The sequence below is a fragment of the Salmo salar genome, chromosome 11 (assembly GCF_965601325.2).
Source record: "Salmo salar chromosome 11, fSalSal1, whole genome shotgun sequence".
Classification (NCBI taxonomy): domain Eukaryota; kingdom Metazoa; phylum Chordata; class Actinopteri; order Salmoniformes; family Salmonidae; genus Salmo; species Salmo salar.
The window spans coordinates 81,851,148-81,870,880 of record NC_138301.1 but is presented as its reverse complement, the minus strand read 5'-3'; the positions used below and the strand labels follow the sequence as shown (position 1 = coordinate 81,870,880).

General features: G+C 41.2%; 1 protein-coding gene and 1 long non-coding RNA gene across 2 annotated transcripts in view; one reads left to right on the top strand and one right to left on the bottom strand.

The window, feature by feature from the left end:
* Nucleotides 1-1,968: 1,968 nt before the first annotated feature.
* On the bottom strand, nucleotides 1,969-3,484 carry LOC145859177 (uncharacterized). Its single transcript, XR_014379428.1, has 2 exons — nucleotides 3,399-3,484; nucleotides 1,969-2,366 (listed from the first exon to the last, which is right to left on the bottom strand). It is a non-coding gene; the product is annotated as an uncharacterized LOC145859177 (long non-coding RNA).
* The window catches only part of LOC106562953 (torsin-1B), a 29,586-nt gene continuing 12,205 nt past the window's right edge, over nucleotides 2,353-19,733 (top strand). Inside the window, exons 1-5 of the mRNA XM_082958090.1 lie at nucleotides 2,353-2,678; nucleotides 9,930-10,195; nucleotides 10,339-10,572; nucleotides 10,844-11,019; nucleotides 11,704-12,318. Of these exons, the coding sequence (XP_082814216.1) occupies nucleotides 2,672-2,678; nucleotides 9,930-10,195; nucleotides 10,339-10,371 (306 nt within the window). The 5' untranslated portion in view covers nucleotides 2,353-2,671 and the 3' untranslated portion in view covers nucleotides 10,372-10,572; nucleotides 10,844-11,019; nucleotides 11,704-12,318. The remainder of the gene's footprint in view (nucleotides 2,679-9,929; nucleotides 10,196-10,338; nucleotides 10,573-10,843; nucleotides 11,020-11,703; nucleotides 12,319-19,733) is intronic.

Genomic DNA, 19,733 nt, shown 5'->3' with positions numbered 1-19,733 from the left:
GTTGGTCAGCCCAATTGAGGTATTATGTACATGAATGTATAGTTAGTGACTATGCACATATGATAAACAGAGTAGCAGAAGCGTAAAAAGGGTTGGGGGGGGGGGGGGGGGGGGCACACAATGCAAATAGTCTGGGTAGTCATTTGATTACCTGTTCAGGAGTCTTATGGCTTGGGGGTAAAAACTGTTGAAGCCTTTTTGTCCTAGACTTGCTTCCACCACCATGCTTCACCGTAGGGATGGTACCAAGTTTCCTCCAGATGTGACGCTTGGCATTCAGGCCAAAGAGTTCAACCTTGGTTACATCAGACCAGAGAATCTTGTTTCTCATGGTCTGATAGATAGTCTTTAGGTGCCTTTAGGCAAACTGCAAGCGGGATGACGTAACTTTTACTGAAGAGTGGCTTCCGTCTGGCCACTCTACCATAAAGGCCTCATTGGTGGAGTGCTGCAGAGATAGTTGTCCTTCTGGAAGGTTCTCCCGTCTCCACAGAGGAACTCTAGAGCTCTGTCAGAGTGCCCATCGGGTTCTTGGTCACCTCCCTGACCAAGGCCCTTCTCCCCCGATTGCTCAATTTGGCCAGGCAGCCAGCTCTAGGAAGAGTCTTGGTGGTTCCAAACTTCTTCCATTTAAGAATGATGGAGGACACTGTGTTCTTGGGGACCTTCAGTGCTGCAGAAATGTTTTGGTAACCTTCCCCAGATTTGTGCCTCGACACAATCCTGTCTCGGAGCTCTACGGACAATTTCTTCAACCTCATATGGCTTGGTTTTTGCTCTGACATGCACTGTCAACTGTGGGACCTTATATAGACAGTGTGCCTTTCCAAATCATGTCCAATCAATTGAATTTACCACAGGTGGACTCCAATCAAGTTGTAGAAACATCTCAAGGACGATCAATTGAAACAGGATGCACCTGAGCTCAACTTCGAGTCTCATAGCAAAGGGTCTGAATACTTAAGGTATTTATATTTTTTATAAATTTGCAAACATTTCTAACAACCTGTTTTTGCTTTGTCATTATGGGGTGTTGTGTGTAGATTGCTAAGGATTCTTTCCCCCCCCCCATCCATTTTAGAATAAGGCTGTAACATAACAATACTTTATGAAGGCACTGTATGGTGAATGTAAAGAGTGTAGTATAGGTGATTTGTAGACTTTAAAAAGGTGGCTGTAATGCAGTAGGGTAATTCCCACTGAGAAGGGAAGGCAAGCCATTTACTCTCTACAATACAATAATGCCCTCTTCTGGTAGGTCTATCGATTAAAAAGTGGCATCAACCATAGCTTTTATTCTATATTCTTTTTAAAGACATAAATAGTTCTCTTTTTTACATCTTTTTTTTATCAAACAAACATGAAGTAAACCAATCAGTACGCTATACCAGAAAATAGCATACTATTCTGGACAGGAGTGGCACATTTATTTGTGATCAAACATTCAGACATCTTGATAACTGAGTTTACTGTTTTTATATATAGAAAATCAATATTATGCAACCTTGTTGAAAATTAACTTTCAAAATCTCTTAGGCTTTTATTGCACTCATCTTCAACTCAACCTTACCTATTCTAATTTGTCCTAGCTGACCAATGGTGTTAACAAATGTTATATGCAGGGGGAGACATAATTATTATATACATTTCATTTTTTAATCTAGTCAGAAACACCGGCAGGTAGCCTAGTGGTTAGAGTGTTGGGCCAGTAACTGAAAGGTTGCTGGATTGAATCCCCAAGGTAAAAATCTGTTGTTCTGCCCCTGAGCAAGGCAGTTAACCGACTGTTCCCTGGGTGACGTGGATGTTAATTAAGGCAGCCCCCTGCACCTTTCTGATTCAGAGGGGTTGGGTTGAATGCAGAATATCAGTTGAATGCATTCAGTTGTACAACTGACAAGTATCCCCCTTCTTTTTTTTTTTACTCAATTAGTGACAGGTGCCTTGTGAAATTGGACGGAAATGTAATTAATTAAAAACCAATTTATTTAAGTCTGCAAAAATAAATAACTGTACATTTTCAAAGGAGGGGAACATTGAACATCAGCTCACACCAGATACCACACCTGTACAAAATGTGGAAAACAACACTGGACACTGGACCATCGTTAGTCTGGTGTCTCAAGCAAGTCTGTGATGAATTGTGCCCTCACGCAGGCTGGGGGCATGTCAGCTTAAATGCTTACATATAAAGGGGCATCCAGAGGAACAGTGGACATGCGAAGAAATCGGGAAATCCACTGCTGGCCGCCAGTTCACACTGGACCAACGTTAGTCTGGTGTCTCTCAAGCAAGTCAGTGCTGAATTGTGAACTCCCCATGCTGCTCCTGGTCAACAGCGTCCAGCGAATCCACCCCTGCTGATGCTTGTTGAGAGAGGGAGAGAGTGTTAAACTACTAATAGTTAACCCAACATTAGCAAATATTCAATCACAATGACGCATGTCTTGGAGGCAAGAAAGACATCGCCCTCTTCTGCTGGTCTTCACCCCACTGGGGGAAAGACAGAAGCCTGGGGTAGATCACCCGGGACAGGCCGACCGTGAGGCAGGAGGGAGCGCTGGAGGTACTTGTACGTTCAAGGGTTCATACATACAGAGAATACATAAGTGACAGCTACAGTATTAATCATTCTCAGCACCATGAGAGCAAATCTACAGCCAAGCAGCGCATGAATGGTAAGTGACAGCTACTATATTTAGTTAGCTTGCTATAGGACAAAGAATGCATAGGCCTACATGACAGATACAGGACCGAGTGTCATCGTGGATGGGTTTTCATCTTTGCAAAGTACACACTGCATTTATGGAAAGCATGTAGTGAAGTTGTTCAATGCATGTGAGATCTAACGGGCAAATAGTAAGACTAACGCAATGCATATCATCCCTTATTGTAAAGTATTCATGCTTGCAGAATGTCAAGGGAATTGAATAGCCTACCAAACACCATTAAACTAGCTAACATAATACATTTATTAGCTAATACATGACTGATACTGCTACATACATGTTGAATATACCTGTGCCATACACTGGAACCGAAAATAAACTACTGTAGCATGATAGCATTACTGTACTGTAGCCTGCGTCACGTGCACACGATTTCACAACTATCGCGACTTCACAGACGTCTTATACCATAAAACAAAGCACGAATTTAAGCGATAGTGTGCATTAAAATAGATACGATTGAAAATGCAGATAAGCGGTGACTGATTCAACCGGTAAAGTTAGCTACCGATGCCGAAACCAATGCTACTGTACGTGCATCATATATAGACGACACCAGAGATCACACTGTACAATAATGTTTACAATTCGCTTTTCCATTCTTACAACTTCACAGATGTAGCAATAACATTACAATCGATTTCATGCAAGCTTATAAAAGATACGTACTCTGTAACTCTCTCTCCGTGTGATGTAAACAATGATAGGATGCGGGGAAAGTGTCATGGCCGCCGTTTGTTTTCTGAAAATTCGAGTTGGGGCCGTGGCTAAAGTCAAAGGGCGAATACGATTGGATCACACGTCAAACGGGCGATGGTGATTGGATACAGTCATTTCTGGGGTTCCCCTGTCTATCTATAGATTATATAAATGCAGAGGGTGGCATAGTGATTGAAGCGAAAAGGTTTTTCAGTAAGAAAGAGGGGAAGAGATGTTAAAGTCTGTCAGTATTATTAATGTTTGAGAAGGTTGTACCTAAGAAAGTACAGGTGGGCTTCCTGGCTTTCACTGTTAGAGAGTGTCCCACCTCTACCAAGGTGTTTTAAATGCCAAAGAATGGGACATGTAGCGGATCTGTGCAAAGGAAAGAAAAGATGTGCAAAGTGTGGAGGGGAATATAATTATGGTGAACGTGGGAACAATGTCAAAGTTAAATGTAGTAATTGTGGGTGGGAACACAGTGCAGCATTTGGTGGATGCCAGGTGCAGAAAGAGGCCAAAATATATAAAATCACTCATAATGTCTCTTATGCAGAGGCTGCAAGGCAGAATGGTGGAACTATTAGGCAGAATGATGGAGATAATAGGGTTACTCCTGGAATAAGTGGACCTACTGTAGGAAATGTTGCTCATGATGGTCCTGACACGGATACAAGACCTGTTCAGAAATCTTGCTCTCACAAATGTGTTGTTTCAAAGGACACCTTAATTGTTAATCAGATTGACTTTATAGCCTTCATTGGAAGGATTACCAACCTGACTGTGTTTGTGGAAAAAATAACTGCCAAGTTGAAGCTCATTGTGGAACCAGCAACAGTTTTTAAGAGTAACAGATGTTACTATCGCCATGATTGTTGATATGTTGACTCCTAATAATACTAATGAGGGAATGTCTCAGTATGATGATAATTAGAGTTATGATTTTTGTTATCCTTCAGTGGAATTCCAGAAGCCTTATTGCTAACTGTCAGGAGTTAAAGAAATATGTAATAGATTTAGAGTTCAAACTTGACGTGATGTGTGTTCAAGAAACATGGCTTAGACCACATCTTGATTTTATTATTCCTGGTTATTGTTCAATCAGATCTGATAGATCAACTAAACAGGGTGGTGGGTCTGCTACGTTCATAAGGGAAGGTCTTGTATATCGTAATATAACTGTCCCATCTGAATATGAATGTGTGATGGTGGAAATCTACAGAGCAGGTAGTAATATTAAGTTACACCATTTTTACAACCCTCGTCGTCAACTATCATTAGAGATGTTTGATGAAATATCAGGAGAATTGGGCTCTAGAGAGATATGTGCAGTGACTTTAATGCACATAGTAGTTTATGGGGAAGCACACATACAGATGCTAATAGTACTATTGTGGAAGATATGATGGAAACAAGAGCATTAGTATGTCTTAATGATGGATGTGGTACAAGAGTTGATGTTGTTAGAGGGGTTGCATTCTGCCTGGACTTCATAACAGCTTCTATCTATATTGCATCTATGTGTGAATGTAATGAATGATTCTACTGTTGGAAGTGATCATTTCCAGATTTGGTGTACCATGAACTTTGATTTTACTATTACAGATAGGGTACCATTCAGAAGATGGGGCTTTCATGAAGCAGACTGGGAAAAGTTTGGAGATCATTGCTTAAAGTCTATTGGACAGTTGTCTTTAGAGAGGCTGGTTGATGTGACCTCTGTGACCTCTTATTTTGAGTGCTGTGAATGTATATGTACCAATGAGTGAAGTGGGTGAGAAAAGGAAGGTGGTTCCTTGGTGGACTGAAGAGTGCACTGCGGCTAGTCGAGAAAGAAATGGGGCTTAAAGAGTGTTGCGTAGGAATATGACTCCTGAGAATCTAGTTGATTTCCTCTAGTACGTAGGGTCACTAAGTCTGTCAAGAGAAATGCATGGAGACAGTTCTGCTTTACAATAGGCAGGTGTACTGAGCTGATAGATTGATGGTATATGTTAAATAAAATGACTGGAAGAAGCAAGTCCACTCGAATTCCATTTATGGTTGTGGGTCAGAAAATGTCCGTAACTGATAAAGAAAATGCTGACTTGTTGGGGAACACATTTGCTAGGGTACATAGTGGGGTTACTTTGGATGAAGTATATAAGTCACGCAGGTGTGAGATTTTAAATGGTCATGTTAATGTGTATAAGAAAAGGGACACTTGACTCTTCTTTAGATGCTGTTTTTACCATACATGAGATGCGTTCAGCCTTAAAAGGCTGTGGATATATACAGCCCCAGATCATGATCAGTTGTGCTATATAATGTTTAAGCATCTACCTGATAACGTCATACATGTTCACCTGGGATTATTTAATACGAGTTGGAGTGAGGGGGTTATACCTTCTGGTTGGAAACGTGCAGTAATATTACCTTTTGTAAAGCCTGGTAAGGACCCTTCATGTGCTGATGTTTATAGACCAATAGCACTGACCTCTAACTTGTGTAAACTGATGGAAACGATGATAGTCATATTTCCTGGAACATAGAGGTTTATTGAATCGATGTCAAAGTGGATTCTGTAAAGGTAGATATACATTGGATGCATTAGTAAATGTGAGCAAAGAAGTTGAGGGAAAGGGATTCAAAAGAGAGGGAAAGGGAGAGGCAAAGGAATTCAACTATCGGGACGTTTGTAAGCTATGCTCATGGGAACATGAATACTTTGCACATGAACGACCGCTCATTCGGCAAGAATTGCAATGTATATATTTACGCCTACGTCTTACTCTGTCATCCCTCTGTAGAACTCGATGTTCTGTGGGAGGTTTCGAGGGATGTAAGACTCTGGTCGTGTAAGTCTCTGGTTGTCCACCAGAGTTCGCAACGTCCTTTGTAGTTCTAGTAGGCTTTTGTTCTGGAAGTGTTTGTTTAGAATGTATACTACAAAACTGTACCGCGAGGAGTTTCCTAGACTATTTTACATATACAGTTGAAGTCGGAAGTTTACATACACCTTAGCCAAATACATTTAAACTCAGTTTTTCACAATTCCTGACATTTAATCCTAGTAAAAATTCACTGTCTTAGGTCAGTTAGGATCACCACTTTATTTTAAGAATGTGAAATGTCAGAATAATAGTAGAGAGAATGATTTATTTCAGCTTTTATTTCTTTCATCACATTCCCAGTGGGTCAGAAGTTTATATACAATCAATTAGTATTTGGAAGCATTGCCTTTAAATTGTTTAACTTGGGTCAAACGTTTTGGGTAGCCTTCCACAAGCTTCCCACAATAAGTTGGGTGAATTTTGGCCCATTCCTCCTGACAGAGCTGGTGTAACTGAGTCAGGTTTGTAGGCCTCCTTTCTCACACATGCTTTTTCAGTTCTGCCCACAAATTTTCTATAGGATTGGGGTCAGGGCTTTATGATGGCCTCTCCAATACCTTGACTTTGTTGTCCTTAAGCCATGTTGCAACAATGTTTGAAGTATGCTTGGGGTCATTGTCCATTTGGAAGACCCATTTGTGACCAAGCTTTAACTTCCTGACTGATGTCTTGAGATGTTGCTTCAATATATCAACATATTTTCCTCCCTCATGATGCCAGCTATTTTGTGAAGTGCACCAGTCCCTCCTGTAGCAAAGCACCCCCACAACATGATGCTACCACCCCCCGTGCTTCACGGTTGGGATGGTGTTCTTTGACTTGCAAGCCTCCCTCTTTTTCCTACAAACATAACGATGGTCATTATGGTCAAACAGTTCTATTTTTGTTTCATCAGACCAGAGGACATTTCTCCAAAAAGTACGATCTTTGTCCCCATGTGCAGTTGTAAACCGTATTCTTGTATTTTTTTTATGGTGGTTTTGGAGCAGTGGCTTCTTCTTTGCGGAGCGGCCTTTCAGGTTATGTTGATATAGGACTCGTTTTACTGTGGATATATATACTTTTGTACCTGTTTCCTCCAGCATCTTCACAAGGTCCTTTGCTGTTGTTCTGGGATTGATTTGCACTTCTCACACCAAAGTGTGTTCATCTCTAGGAGACAGAACGCATCTCCTTCCAGAGATGTATGATGGCTGCGTGGTCTCATGGTGTTTATACTTGCGTACTATTGTTTGTACAGATGAACGTGGTACCTTCAGGCATTTGGAAATTGCTCCCAAGGATGAACCAGACTTGTGGAGGTCTACAAATTTCTTTCATTTATTTATTTTGATGTTCCCATGATATCAAGCAAAGAGGCACTGAGTTTGAAGGTAGGCCTTGAAATACATCCACAGGTACACCTCCAATTGACTCAAATGATGTCAAGTAGCCTATCAGAAGCTTCTAAAGCCATTACCTAATTTTCTGGAATTTTCCAAGCTGTTTAAAAGCACATTCAATTTAGTGTATGTAAACTTCTGACCCCCTGGAATTGTGATATAGTGAATTATAAGTGAAATAATCTGTCTGTAAACAATTGTTGGAAAAATTACTTGTCATGCACAAAGTAGATGTCCTAACCGACTTGCCAAAACTATAGTTTGTTAACTTCTTGCATCTAGGTGTTCCGCTAGCGGAACCCCGTTCCGCCAGCGGGACCCCTAGCCAACAGCCAATGGAACAGCAGGGCGCGAAATTCAAAACATCAAAAATCTAATAATTTCAATTTCTCAAACATATCACTATTTTACACCCTTTTTAAAGATACACTTCTCCTGAATCCAACCACGTTGTCCAATTTCAAAAAGGCTTTATAGCGAAAGCAAAACCTTAGATTGTTAGGACACCACCTAAACAAGAAAAGCCACACAGCCATTTTCCTAGCAAGGAGATGTCACAAAAAACCAAAATCCAGCTAAAATGAAGCACTAACCATTGATGATCTTCATCAGATGACACTCCTAGGACATCATGTTACACAATACATGTATGTTTTGTTCGATCAAGTTCATATTTATATCCAAAAACATTATTTTACATTGTCGTGTGATGTTCAGAAAATGATTTGCCTCAAACTTCCGGTGAATGTGCACATTCATTTACAGAAATACTCATCATTAACGTTGACAAAATACACAACAATTATTTAAAGAATTATAGATATACTACCTCTTAATGCAACCGCTGTGTCAGATTTCAAAATAACTTTACGTAGAAAGCACATTGTTCAATATTCTGAGTACAGAGCTCCGCCATCAATGCAAGCTATACAGTTAGCCGTCAAGCCACGGCGTCGTCAAAACTCTAAAATACTGTTATAAATTTTTATTTTACCTTTGCTGATCTTCGGCGGAATGCACTCGAAAGGACTCCCACTTCCATAAGAAATCTTCATTTGTTCGATAAAGTCCATAATTTATGTCCAAATACCTCTGTTTTGTTGGCGCGTCCAGAACACTATTCCAAAGGCACGAGACGGGGGCGCAAATCAATAGACGAAAAGCTCAAAAGTTCCATTACCGTTTGTAGAAACATGTCAAACGCTGTTTCCAATCAAACCTTAGGGTGTTTTTAACATAAACAATCGATAATATTCCAACCGGACAATAGCGTATTCATTACAGAAGGAAAAAAAAAATGCTATCCATGCGTGAACGCGCATGAAGTAACTACATGACCTCAGACAGTCCACTGCTTGAACCGGCTGTTATTCGGTCAAAATTCACCATAGAAGACTCAAACAACTTTGTAACGACTGTTGACATCTAGTGGAAGCCTTAGGAAGTGCAAGTTGACCCCACAGACACTGTAGTTTCAATAGAAAATGGTCTGACTTCCCACTTCCTGGTTGGATTTGTAAATTTCGTTAGGAGTACTTTATAATCACTCTGGCAAAAAGGGCATTCCATCGTTTTGGCATAATGTCTGTGCTCACGTGGGTGTGGTTAGTGACTTGGCAAAGTATATATGAAAAATAATTATCTAATTAGGAAGGCTAAAATCACATTTTATCTTCTCAGAAATTGTTTCCTATTTAATCATATGTTTTACAACATGTAAATCTAACTGGAATGTGTACACCCTCAGAGATACCGTTATTTAGTTATACCCTCCTTAATGATATTACAAAACAACAAAGGATATGACAGAATTATTGTTTGGGTCCCACCAAACATTCCAGATGTTTGGATATTAAAGCTAATGTTCCAATGTCCAATCTTTTGATGTTTGAAGTTTTGGCAAGAGTCTCTCTCTACACACAAAGGATTTTTGACTTCTCCATACTGCAGTGCAAGAAGGAGAGCATTTACGACCGGTCGTCTTCCTCTCTGGTGGGAGAGAGGGGGGTGGTTTGCCATTTTTGATCCTCACCCATGAGGGAAATTCGGGTGGTTGTGGATGGGTTATTAGCAATTGCGGGTGCAACAGCTAACTCGTGCACCGCTAGCCTACATAGCAGCTGTGCCCTACATGCGTAACTAATCACGTTAAGATAACCACCTATAATTAGTATAGAAATAATGGTGTATTCATAGCACATGTCCCATTCATTGACACTAATAATCGACTTCTGCCCTGTCATCAGGTTTGGAAGTGGCCCTAGATCAGAAGCTGATTGGTCAACATGTTGCTTCCAGAGTCGTCCATAAAGCTGTAACGGGTTTCATGAACAATAAAAACCCTAAAAAGCCCCTGGTGCTCTCCCTTCAAGGCTGTTCTGGCACAGGGAAGAACTTCGTCAGCCAGTTGATAGCTGAAAACATCTACAAGGAGGGCATGGCCAGCAGTTTCATCCATCATTTTCAGTCTACAGTGCACTTCCCTCATTCGAGTCAGATTGAGAACTACAAGGTAAAACAAGTATTTTGTTTAATTGAAACATAATCCCCAGGCACACAACCAGCATGGCTACCACAGCATTCTGCAGTGATATGCCATTCCATCTGGTTTGTACTTTTTGTGCTAAGTTGGACAACCATTTTGTTTTTCAACAGGACAATGACCCAACACACCTCCAGGCTGTGTAAGGGCTATTGGACCAAGAAGGAGAGTGATGGAGTGCTGCATCAGATGACCTGGCCTCCACAAGTGCCTGACCTCAAACAAATTGAGATGGTTTGGGATGAGTTGGACCGCAGAGTGAAGATAAAGCAATCAGCAAGTGCTCAGCATATGTAGGAAGCTGGTTGAGAGAATGCCAAGAGTGTGCAAAGCTGTCAACGAAAATGGTGGCTACTTTTGTAGAATCTGAAATATAAAATATATTTGGATTGGTTACTACATGATTCCGTATGTGTTATTTCACAGTTTTGATGTCTTCAGTATTATTTTACAATGTAGAAAATAGTAAAAAAGAAATTAAAAAAACGTGGAATGAGTAGGTGTGTCTAAACTTTTGACTGGTATATCAGAATTTTTAAAATATATTTTGCAGCTTTGCTGTAAGCCATCTAAACTGCTGTAGATAAGTCTGTTTTAACTGCTGTGACCATCCCCCAGTCTTAGCTGCAGCAGTGGATCAAAGGCAACATCACCAACTGCCCACGTTCCGTGTTCATCTTTGACGAGATGGACAAGATGCATCCTGGCCTAATCGACTGTATAAAGCCCTACCTGGAATACTACGAAAATCTGGATGTGGTCTCGTACCGCCAAGCCATCTTCATCTTCCTCAGGTAGGGCAGACAGACTAGCAGTGTGTGTGATAAGAATTCCTGTGTTTTTGGATACTTATGTTTTGATTTACAGTCAAATATATTAGTTATCCATCATCCTATCTTTCCCACAACTTAACCACTCGTTGTAGTGACCATGGTTTTACTTACCTAAACGTCAGCTGTCAATCAGATACGGCCTCCCAAAACTAAAGTTCAGTTACTTCAGATTTTTTATTTTGCAAATAAAATCAGCACATGAACCTAATGCATTTAGAAACTACCCCATGTCTGGACCAGTGAGGAAGAAAAATAATGTTGGACCCAGCTTAAAGTGGCAATATGCAACTTTTATGGGCGACCTGACCAAATTCACATAGACCAATAACTCACATTCTATCATTCTACTTGAAAGCAAGTCTAAGAAGCAGTAGATCTGTTATGTGCTCAATTTCTATGCTTCCCATTAAGTTTTGTTTTTGTGTCTTACTTTTTGTTTTTTTACACCAGCTTCTAACAGCTGAAACAACAATATTATTAGTTGTAGAAAGTATATTTCACAGCGGTTTAGATGGTACAGTGATTCTCTACTAGCTTATTTTGTCACAAACTGAAATTAGGCGAACTATTAGAGTTTTAGCAACCAGGAAATTTCTGCATAGTGCAACTTTAATATCTACTAGTTTGTTTTGCTCATCTCCATAGCAACCCTGGAGGACAGCACATCACACATGTGGCCCTGGACTTCTGGAATGCAGGTTGAGACCGAGAGGAGATGAAATTGCATGACTTAGAACCAGCTCTCTCGCTGTCCGTGTACAACAACGAGCAGAGTAAGCCACCTCTTTGCCGTCCTTCCTTAGGGCTGAAGCCTAATTTATGCACTTTGGTAACTTTTTTAAAATATTTAACAAATCATGCACATGTTTCTCTAGGTCAGGATTCTCTCCTTTATGGTACTAAGCCTTGGGTTAGAAGACTGGGGATGTTATGGAGACTTTTCAGACCTTCAATACAAAGATTACCTGTGATATCTATATTCTGTCCATCTGCCTTTCTTGCCCCGGCTCATTTTATGACTATCCTTACCCCCTAGGCTCTTGTGTACATCTGAGAGGATTGGGTAAGCAATTGGTGGTAGCTTCTTCTTCCCTCAGGTCTCCCAACATCAACACAACCATGTGGAGGACATCAACGGTCTTGTTCTGATGGTGTCACTTCTCCCTGAAGATGGATTACTGAGAGAGAGGAGGGCGGATTTAAGAAGAGATATAAAATTCAAACACTGAGGGGAAACGCTATTCTTTTTAACCAATCAAGGTGCTTGTTCCTGATTTTGTATATTTTGTAAATGATTATCTTCAAATAATGATTTCCTTTTTCATGGAATTCTGCTGCACATGAACTGTGGCAAGTGAACATTTGTTGTGTATTAGAAACAAATGTGGTTTAAAGTTACAATCTCTAATACTGTAGAAAAGACACATGGAGTTGGTGGAAGAATCCTTTAATTCATGGCCACTTACTCAGCTTGGCCAGGGGCGCTTTAATTAGATCAGGTGGAAACGTCCGACAGATCTCAACTCCATAAAAGGAGGAAATCTCCATCGCCCGATCTCGCTGCTTTCTCTTCCTTAACTCCGTCTAATCCAGAAGTTCTGTGCGTCCATGAATCCACTGAAGTCCACCGAATCTGTTACCTTTCATCTGTGTCACGTTGCGCCAATTCGAATCTGGTATTAGGATATAAACAAACCATGCAACTTAGTTTTGCACTGATTATTTAATTCATAAATAGAATGATAGTACAAATGGAAAATATGATGTTCGTATACGGTCTCGCTGTGACACCACGCTGGGCAGACAGAAGAGAACGACACATCCTTTGTTCATCCTTAAATACTCTGACAGAGATAGCTCCCGCTCAATGCTGGCCGGTCAGAGCGAGGATGAGCGTGGTTTAAACTTCCTCATCCTATCGTCGGCGTGCAGGCTGGTCCCAGCCTCGTGACGCACTTCCTGTCGCCGGGTGTAGTTCTTCTTGTCTTCAGCAGTTGATTTATCCGTAGTTTATATACTTAAAACCTCTTACATCTAGACGTTCCGCTAGCGGAACACCTGCTCCAATATCCAATGATAGAGCGTGGCGCGAATTACAAACTCCTCAAAAATACAAAAACTTCAATTTTTCAAACATATGACTATTTTACAGCATTTTAAAGACAAGACTCTCCTTTAGCAAAACATTAGATTATGTCAGCAGAGTACCCAGCCAGAAATAATCAGACACCCATTTTTCAAGCTAGCATATAATGTCACATAAACCCAAACCACAGCTAAATGCAGCACTAACCTTTGATCTTCATCAGATGACAATCCTAGGACATTATGTTATACAATACATGCATGTTTTGTTCAATCAAGTTCATATTTATATCAAAAACCAGCTTTTTACATTAGCATGTGACTAGCATGTGACTAGCATTCCCACCGAACACTTCCGGTGAATTTACTAAATTACTCACGATAAACGTTCACAAAAAACATAACAATTATTTTAAGAATTATAGATACAGAACTCCTTTATGCACTCGCTATGTCCGATTTTAAAATAGCTTTTCGGTGAAAGCACATTTTGCAATATTCTGAGTAGATAGCCCGGCCATCACAGGCTAGCTATTTTGACACCCACCAAGTGTGGTACTCACCAAACTCCGATTTACTATTAGAAAAGTTTGATTACCTTTGCTGTTCTTCGTCAGAATGCACTCCCAGGACTTCTACTTCAATAACAAATGTTGGTTTGGTTCCAAATAATCCATAGTTATATCCAAATAGCGGCGTTTTGTTTGTGTGTTCAAGACACTATCCGAAGGGTAAAGAAGGGTGACGCGCCTGACGCGTTTCGTGACAAAAAAATTCAAAATATTCCATTACCGTACTTCGAAGCATGTCAAACGCTGTTTAACCTCTATGGGCTAGGTGGGACGCTTGCGTCCCACCTACGTAACAGCCACTGGCAGCCTGTGGCGCGATTTTCAAAACCTTAAAAATCCTATTACTTCAATTTCTCAAACATATGACTATTTTACAGCTATTTAAAGACAAGACTCTCGTTAATCTAACCACACTGTCCGATTTCAAAAAGGCTTTACAACGAAAGCAAAACATTAGATTATGTCAGCAGAGTACCAAGCCAGAAATAATCAGACACCCATTTTTCAAGCCAGCATATAATGTCACCAAAACCCAGAAGACAGCTAAATGCAGCACTCACCTTTGATGATCTTCATCAGATGACAACCCTAGGACATTATGTTATACAATACATGCATGTTTTGTTCAATCAAGTTCATATTTATATCAAAAACCAGCTTTTTACATTAGCATGTGACGTTCAGAACTAGCATACCCCCCGCAAACTTCCGGGGAATTCGCTAACATTTTACTAAATTACTCACGATAAACGTTCACAAAAAGCATAACAATTATTTTAAGAATTATAGATACAGACCTCCTCTATGCACTCGATATGTCCGATTTTAAAATAGCTTTTTGGTGAAAGCACATTTTGCAATATTCTAAGTACATAGCCCAGGCATCACGGGCTCGCTATTTAGACACCCGGCAAGTTTAGCACTCACCATAATCATATTTACTATTATAAAAGTTTGATTACCTTTTGTTGTCTTCGTCAGAATGCACACCCAGGACTGCTACTTCAATAACAAATGTTGGTTTGGTCCAAAATAATCCATCGTTATATCCGAATAGCGGTGTTTTGTTCGTGCGTTCCAGACACTATCCGAAATAGTAAAGAAGTGTCGCGCGCATGGCGCAATTCATGACAATAAAATTCTAAATATTCCATTACCGTACTTCGAAGCATGTCAACCGCTGTTTAAAATCAATTTTTACGCCATTTTTCTCGTAGAAAAGCGATAATATTCCGACAGGGAATCTCCTTTCCGGCAAACAGAGGAAAAAATCCCAAAGGCGGGGGCGGTCGGGTCATGCGCATAAGCCCAGTGTCCCTTGATCGGCCACTTGAGAAAGGCGATAATGTGTTTCAGCCTGGGGCTGGAATGACGACATTCTGTTTTTTCCCGGGCTCTGAGCGCCTATGGACGACGTGGGAAGTGTCACGTTAGAGCAGAGATCCTTAGTAAATGATAGAGATGGAAAAGAAGTTCAAGAAATGGTCAGACCGGCCACTTCCTGTAAAGGAATCTCTCAGGTTTTGACCTGCCATTTGAGTTCTGTTATACTCACAGACACCATTCAAACAGTTTTAGAAAATTTAGGGTGTTTTCTATCCATATGTAATACGTATATGCATATTCTAGTTACTGGGTAGGAGTGGTAACCAGATTAAATCGGGTATGTTTTTTATCCAGCCGTGTCAATACTGCCCCCTAGCCCTAACAGGTTAAAATACATTTTTATGCGATTTTTCTCGTAAAAAAGCGATAATATTCCGACCGGGAGTCGTTGTTTTCGTTCAAAGAGAGAGAAAGTAAACATGGTGTCGGCTCGTGGACGCGCCTCCAGTCTCCTTGTCCTCAGATCGACCACTGTCCAAATGCGCTACTGTTTTTCAGCCATGGCCTGCAAAGTCACCATTCATCGTTCTGGTGCCTTCTGAGAGCCTATGGGAGCATTAGAAAATGTCACGTTATGCCAGAGATCCCCTGTTTTGGTTAGAGATGATCAAGAAGGCCAAGAAATAGTCAGAGAGCGCTTCCTGTTTGGAATCTTCTAAGGTTTTGGCCTGCCAAATGAGTTCTGTTATACTCAGACACCATTCAAACAGTTTTAGAAACTTTAGGGTGTTTTCTATCCAAATCAAACAATTATATGCATATTCTAGTTACTGGGCAGGAGTAGTAACCAGATTAAATCGGGTACATTTTTTTATCCGGCCGTGCAAATACTGCCCCCTATCCCCAACAGGTTATTAATACCCTTACCTACCCCAGTGATGCAGCTATATTTACCCCCATAATCCTTAACCCCCCTTGGAGCCTTCTGAGGCAGTACTTCTGGAAACACTAAACTCAAAGTTCTACACAGAGATGTAATAGGTTGAGACTGATAGAACCTATCCAAAATACACTTCAATCCCTCACCTTCACCTATAGCAAATGGATGAGTTGCCAATTAGGTCTAGCATGTCCACATATGACACAATTCTTTTTCTTCAAAGTTCTAGCAGTATATCTCATATATTCCAACCACATATTTTCTTTCCCCTCATACCCAGTTTCAGTACCCAATTGGTCGCTGTCCGTTATATCCTTAACATTAATTACCTGTACTAGGTTTGGTACCTTTGGGGTTTGAGTCCGAGCTGGGCCTGGAGTAGTGGTATGGTTCGACTGGACCTGTCCCTTTCCGGTCGGGGCTGGTTGCGGCTTTAGAGCCACCTTTATGTGGAATAACCCCATTGAGTCTCCCCCGATTCTCTCCAGTCCTAGAGTATAGGTATCTGTAAATTGCACATTCTGAATAGTTAGTAGGATTTCATCACCTTTACATGGATCATTGTGTCTTTGCCACTGCATCGAAAAGCGAGATATTCTATTTGGATCCCCTATTGTATATGGATATTCCTTTCTTCACTCCCAAAATTTCCCTGTGTTGGTAACCATATATTCCCAATAAGGGCACCACATGCCCATACAGAGATAAGCCGGAATATTTCTATATGCCTTGGTAAGCCGAACCATACAGTTACTGTATTCAACAAACCTAGATTCTGGGTTGCATTTTGCGTGGCATGTACATATGTCTCACCCTCTGCCCCCTACGGTCAGTATATCACATACCTTCAATACCACTACACTTGAGTCCCCCTCAGTCAGCTGGGCCTCTAGTGGCATAGTTCCAAATGGGGTTGCCCCACTCTGCCCTAAGAGGGGCAGAGTGATTGCTACCCACACTACTAAGTTCATTGGCTGGCCGTCACGTCCGTGACAACTTGATCCAATGTTCTTCCTGGGGTGGAATCTTTAGCACAGTGGGTTCTATGATACCACGTGTCTTTCTTTGTGGAGTTTACTCTTAGGGAGTGGCTTGATACCTCTTTTACCTGGAATGGTCCTTTCCACCTAGGCTCTGTCCACTTCCTGGAATGCACTTTCACCCTCACCCAGTCTCCCACCAGGATGTCTCTGTTTTTGTCTGTAGTCTCAACAGCCGGGGTGTGAACCTCCACCACCTGTTTGGACAGTCTTTCGACAAGAGAGGTTAGCGCCTGCATGTAGTCAGTATATCTGATCTTAGCAACATCTAGCCTGGGCAAACTAGGATTATCTGCTGGTGGCCCTGGCATCCTACGCCCTGTCAACAGCTCGTGTGGGGTTAAGTGCGTATCAGAACCTGGTGAGTTTCTCATGGACATTGGGGCTAAAGGTAACGCTTCTACCCAATTTAGTTTTGTCCCTGCCATAATTTTGGCCATCTTTTGTTTCAGAGATTGATTAGCTCTCTCTACCAAACCCTGCGATTGGGGATGATACACTGACCCCAACCTGTGGGTTATCCCCAATGCCTATTTTACCTCCCTCAAGTGTTCGTTCTTGAAGTGGGACCCGTTGTCGGAACGGATCATTCGTGGGACCCCAAATCTTGGTATGAGATCCCTTTTCAGCCATTTAATAACTGCTTTAGCATCTTCTCTGGCAGTAGGGATTGCTTCCACCTACCTGGTGAACCTGTCTACCATGACTAACAGGTACCTTTTTCCCTCTACCCTGTTGTCCTGTCCCATATCAGTGAAATCTATGCATATATCCTGGAATGGTGCATCAGGTATCGGAAAACTGCCTATCACTGCCCCTAGTGATACCTTGTTGTTATAGCTCTTACATATTTCATAGCTTTCCGATATCTCCCTTGCCATATCCAACATATCCACCATGCCTTTTCAACTGCTTTTGCAACACTTTTCCATCCTCCGTGCGCCTTCCCGTGTTCCTCTCGAATGATTGACCTGAGAAGTTTAACAGGTGCCACAGTTCTTCCTGTGTGGGACCTCCAGATTCCTTGATGGTCCTTTCTCGCACCCCGTCTGCTCCACACGTTCTGTTCGTAGACATCAGCTGCGTCTTGTAACTGTCTTACTGCATCCTCCGTTAATTCCTCTTGTCCCTGTGTTATTCGCTGTACCATTTGTTGGGCTCTGTAGCCTCCTGCTTCCTTGGCTGCTTGGTCAGCTCGGTCATTTCCCTCCCGTACCTTCGTGCTTTCCTTGCTATGTCCTTTACATTTCATAATTTCAACCCGTTTTGGCAGCTTGATCGCCTCAATCAATTTCTGGACTTCTTGCTTATGTTTTATTGGTTCGTTCGAGCTAGTCAAGAACCCTCTCCTCATCCATTGAGGACCATCAATGTGGGCAATTCCATGGGCGTAGGCAGAGTCGGTATAGATATCCACTTCTCTTCCTTGGCAGAGCTCCAACGTTCTCCGCGGTGCTCTTAGTTCTGCTAGTTGTGCTGAGGCTTCTGTTGGTCCCAATTTTTCTGCTTCCATTACTTTATGTTCTCCGTTTTTATCCTGGCGCACCACAGCATAAGCAACAATGTTCCCTCCGTTCGGGTCCTTTGACCTATAACAGCACCCATCCGTGAACAAGGTTTCCTTCGCTCCGTCCAGCGGTATGTTCTCAAGATCCATCCGGACCTTAACCTCTATGGGCTAGGTGGGACGCAAGCGTCCCACCCGTGGTGCACTCCATCAACAGCAGGTGCATTTCAAGAGCGGCAAATTTGAATCCAAATAAATGTCAAAATTCTAATTTTTCAAACATACAACTATTTTACACCCTTTGAAAGATAAACATCTCCTTAATCTAACCACGTTTTACGATTTCAAAAAGGTTTTACGGCGGAAGCATAAATTTAGAGTATGTTAGGACAGTACATTTACAAGAGTTGTGTGTAATGTTTTGTCAATTCAAAGACAGGGTCACCAAAACCATAAAACCAGCTAAAATGATGCACTAACCTTTTACAATCTCCATCAGATGACACTCCTAGGACATTATGTTAGACAATGCATGCATTTTTAGTTCTATCAAGTTCATATTTATATCCAAAACAGCGTTTTACTATGGCATTGATGTTGAGGAAATCGTTTCCCTCCAATAACCGGCAGTCAAGTCAGCACCACAAATTAAATAATTAAAATTAGAAAACATTGGTAAAATATTATATTGTCATTTAAAGAATTATAGATTTACATCTCTTGAACGCAATTAACTTGCCAGATTTAAAAATAACCTTACTGGGAAATCACACTTTGCAATAATCTGAGCACTGCGCCCAGAAAAATACGCGTTGCGATACAGACTCGCCGTCATGTTGGGGAGATCTAAAATCGAAAATACTATGTAAATAATCCATTACCTTTGATTCTCTTCATCAGATGTCACTTCCAGGTATCACAGGTCCATAACGAATGTAGTTTTGTTCAAAAAAGCTCATCATTTATGTCCAAAAATCTCCGTCTTGTTAGCACATGATCTAAGCCAGCTGGACTTCACTTCATGAACGAGGGGAAAAAATATATTTACGTTCGTTCAAACATGTCAAACGTTGTATAGCATAAATCATTAGGGCCTTTTTTAACCAGAACATGAATAATATTCAAGGTGGACGAATGCATCCTCTTTTATAACGTATTGGAACGAGGGTACCCAACATGAACTCGCGCGCCAGGTGTCTAATGGG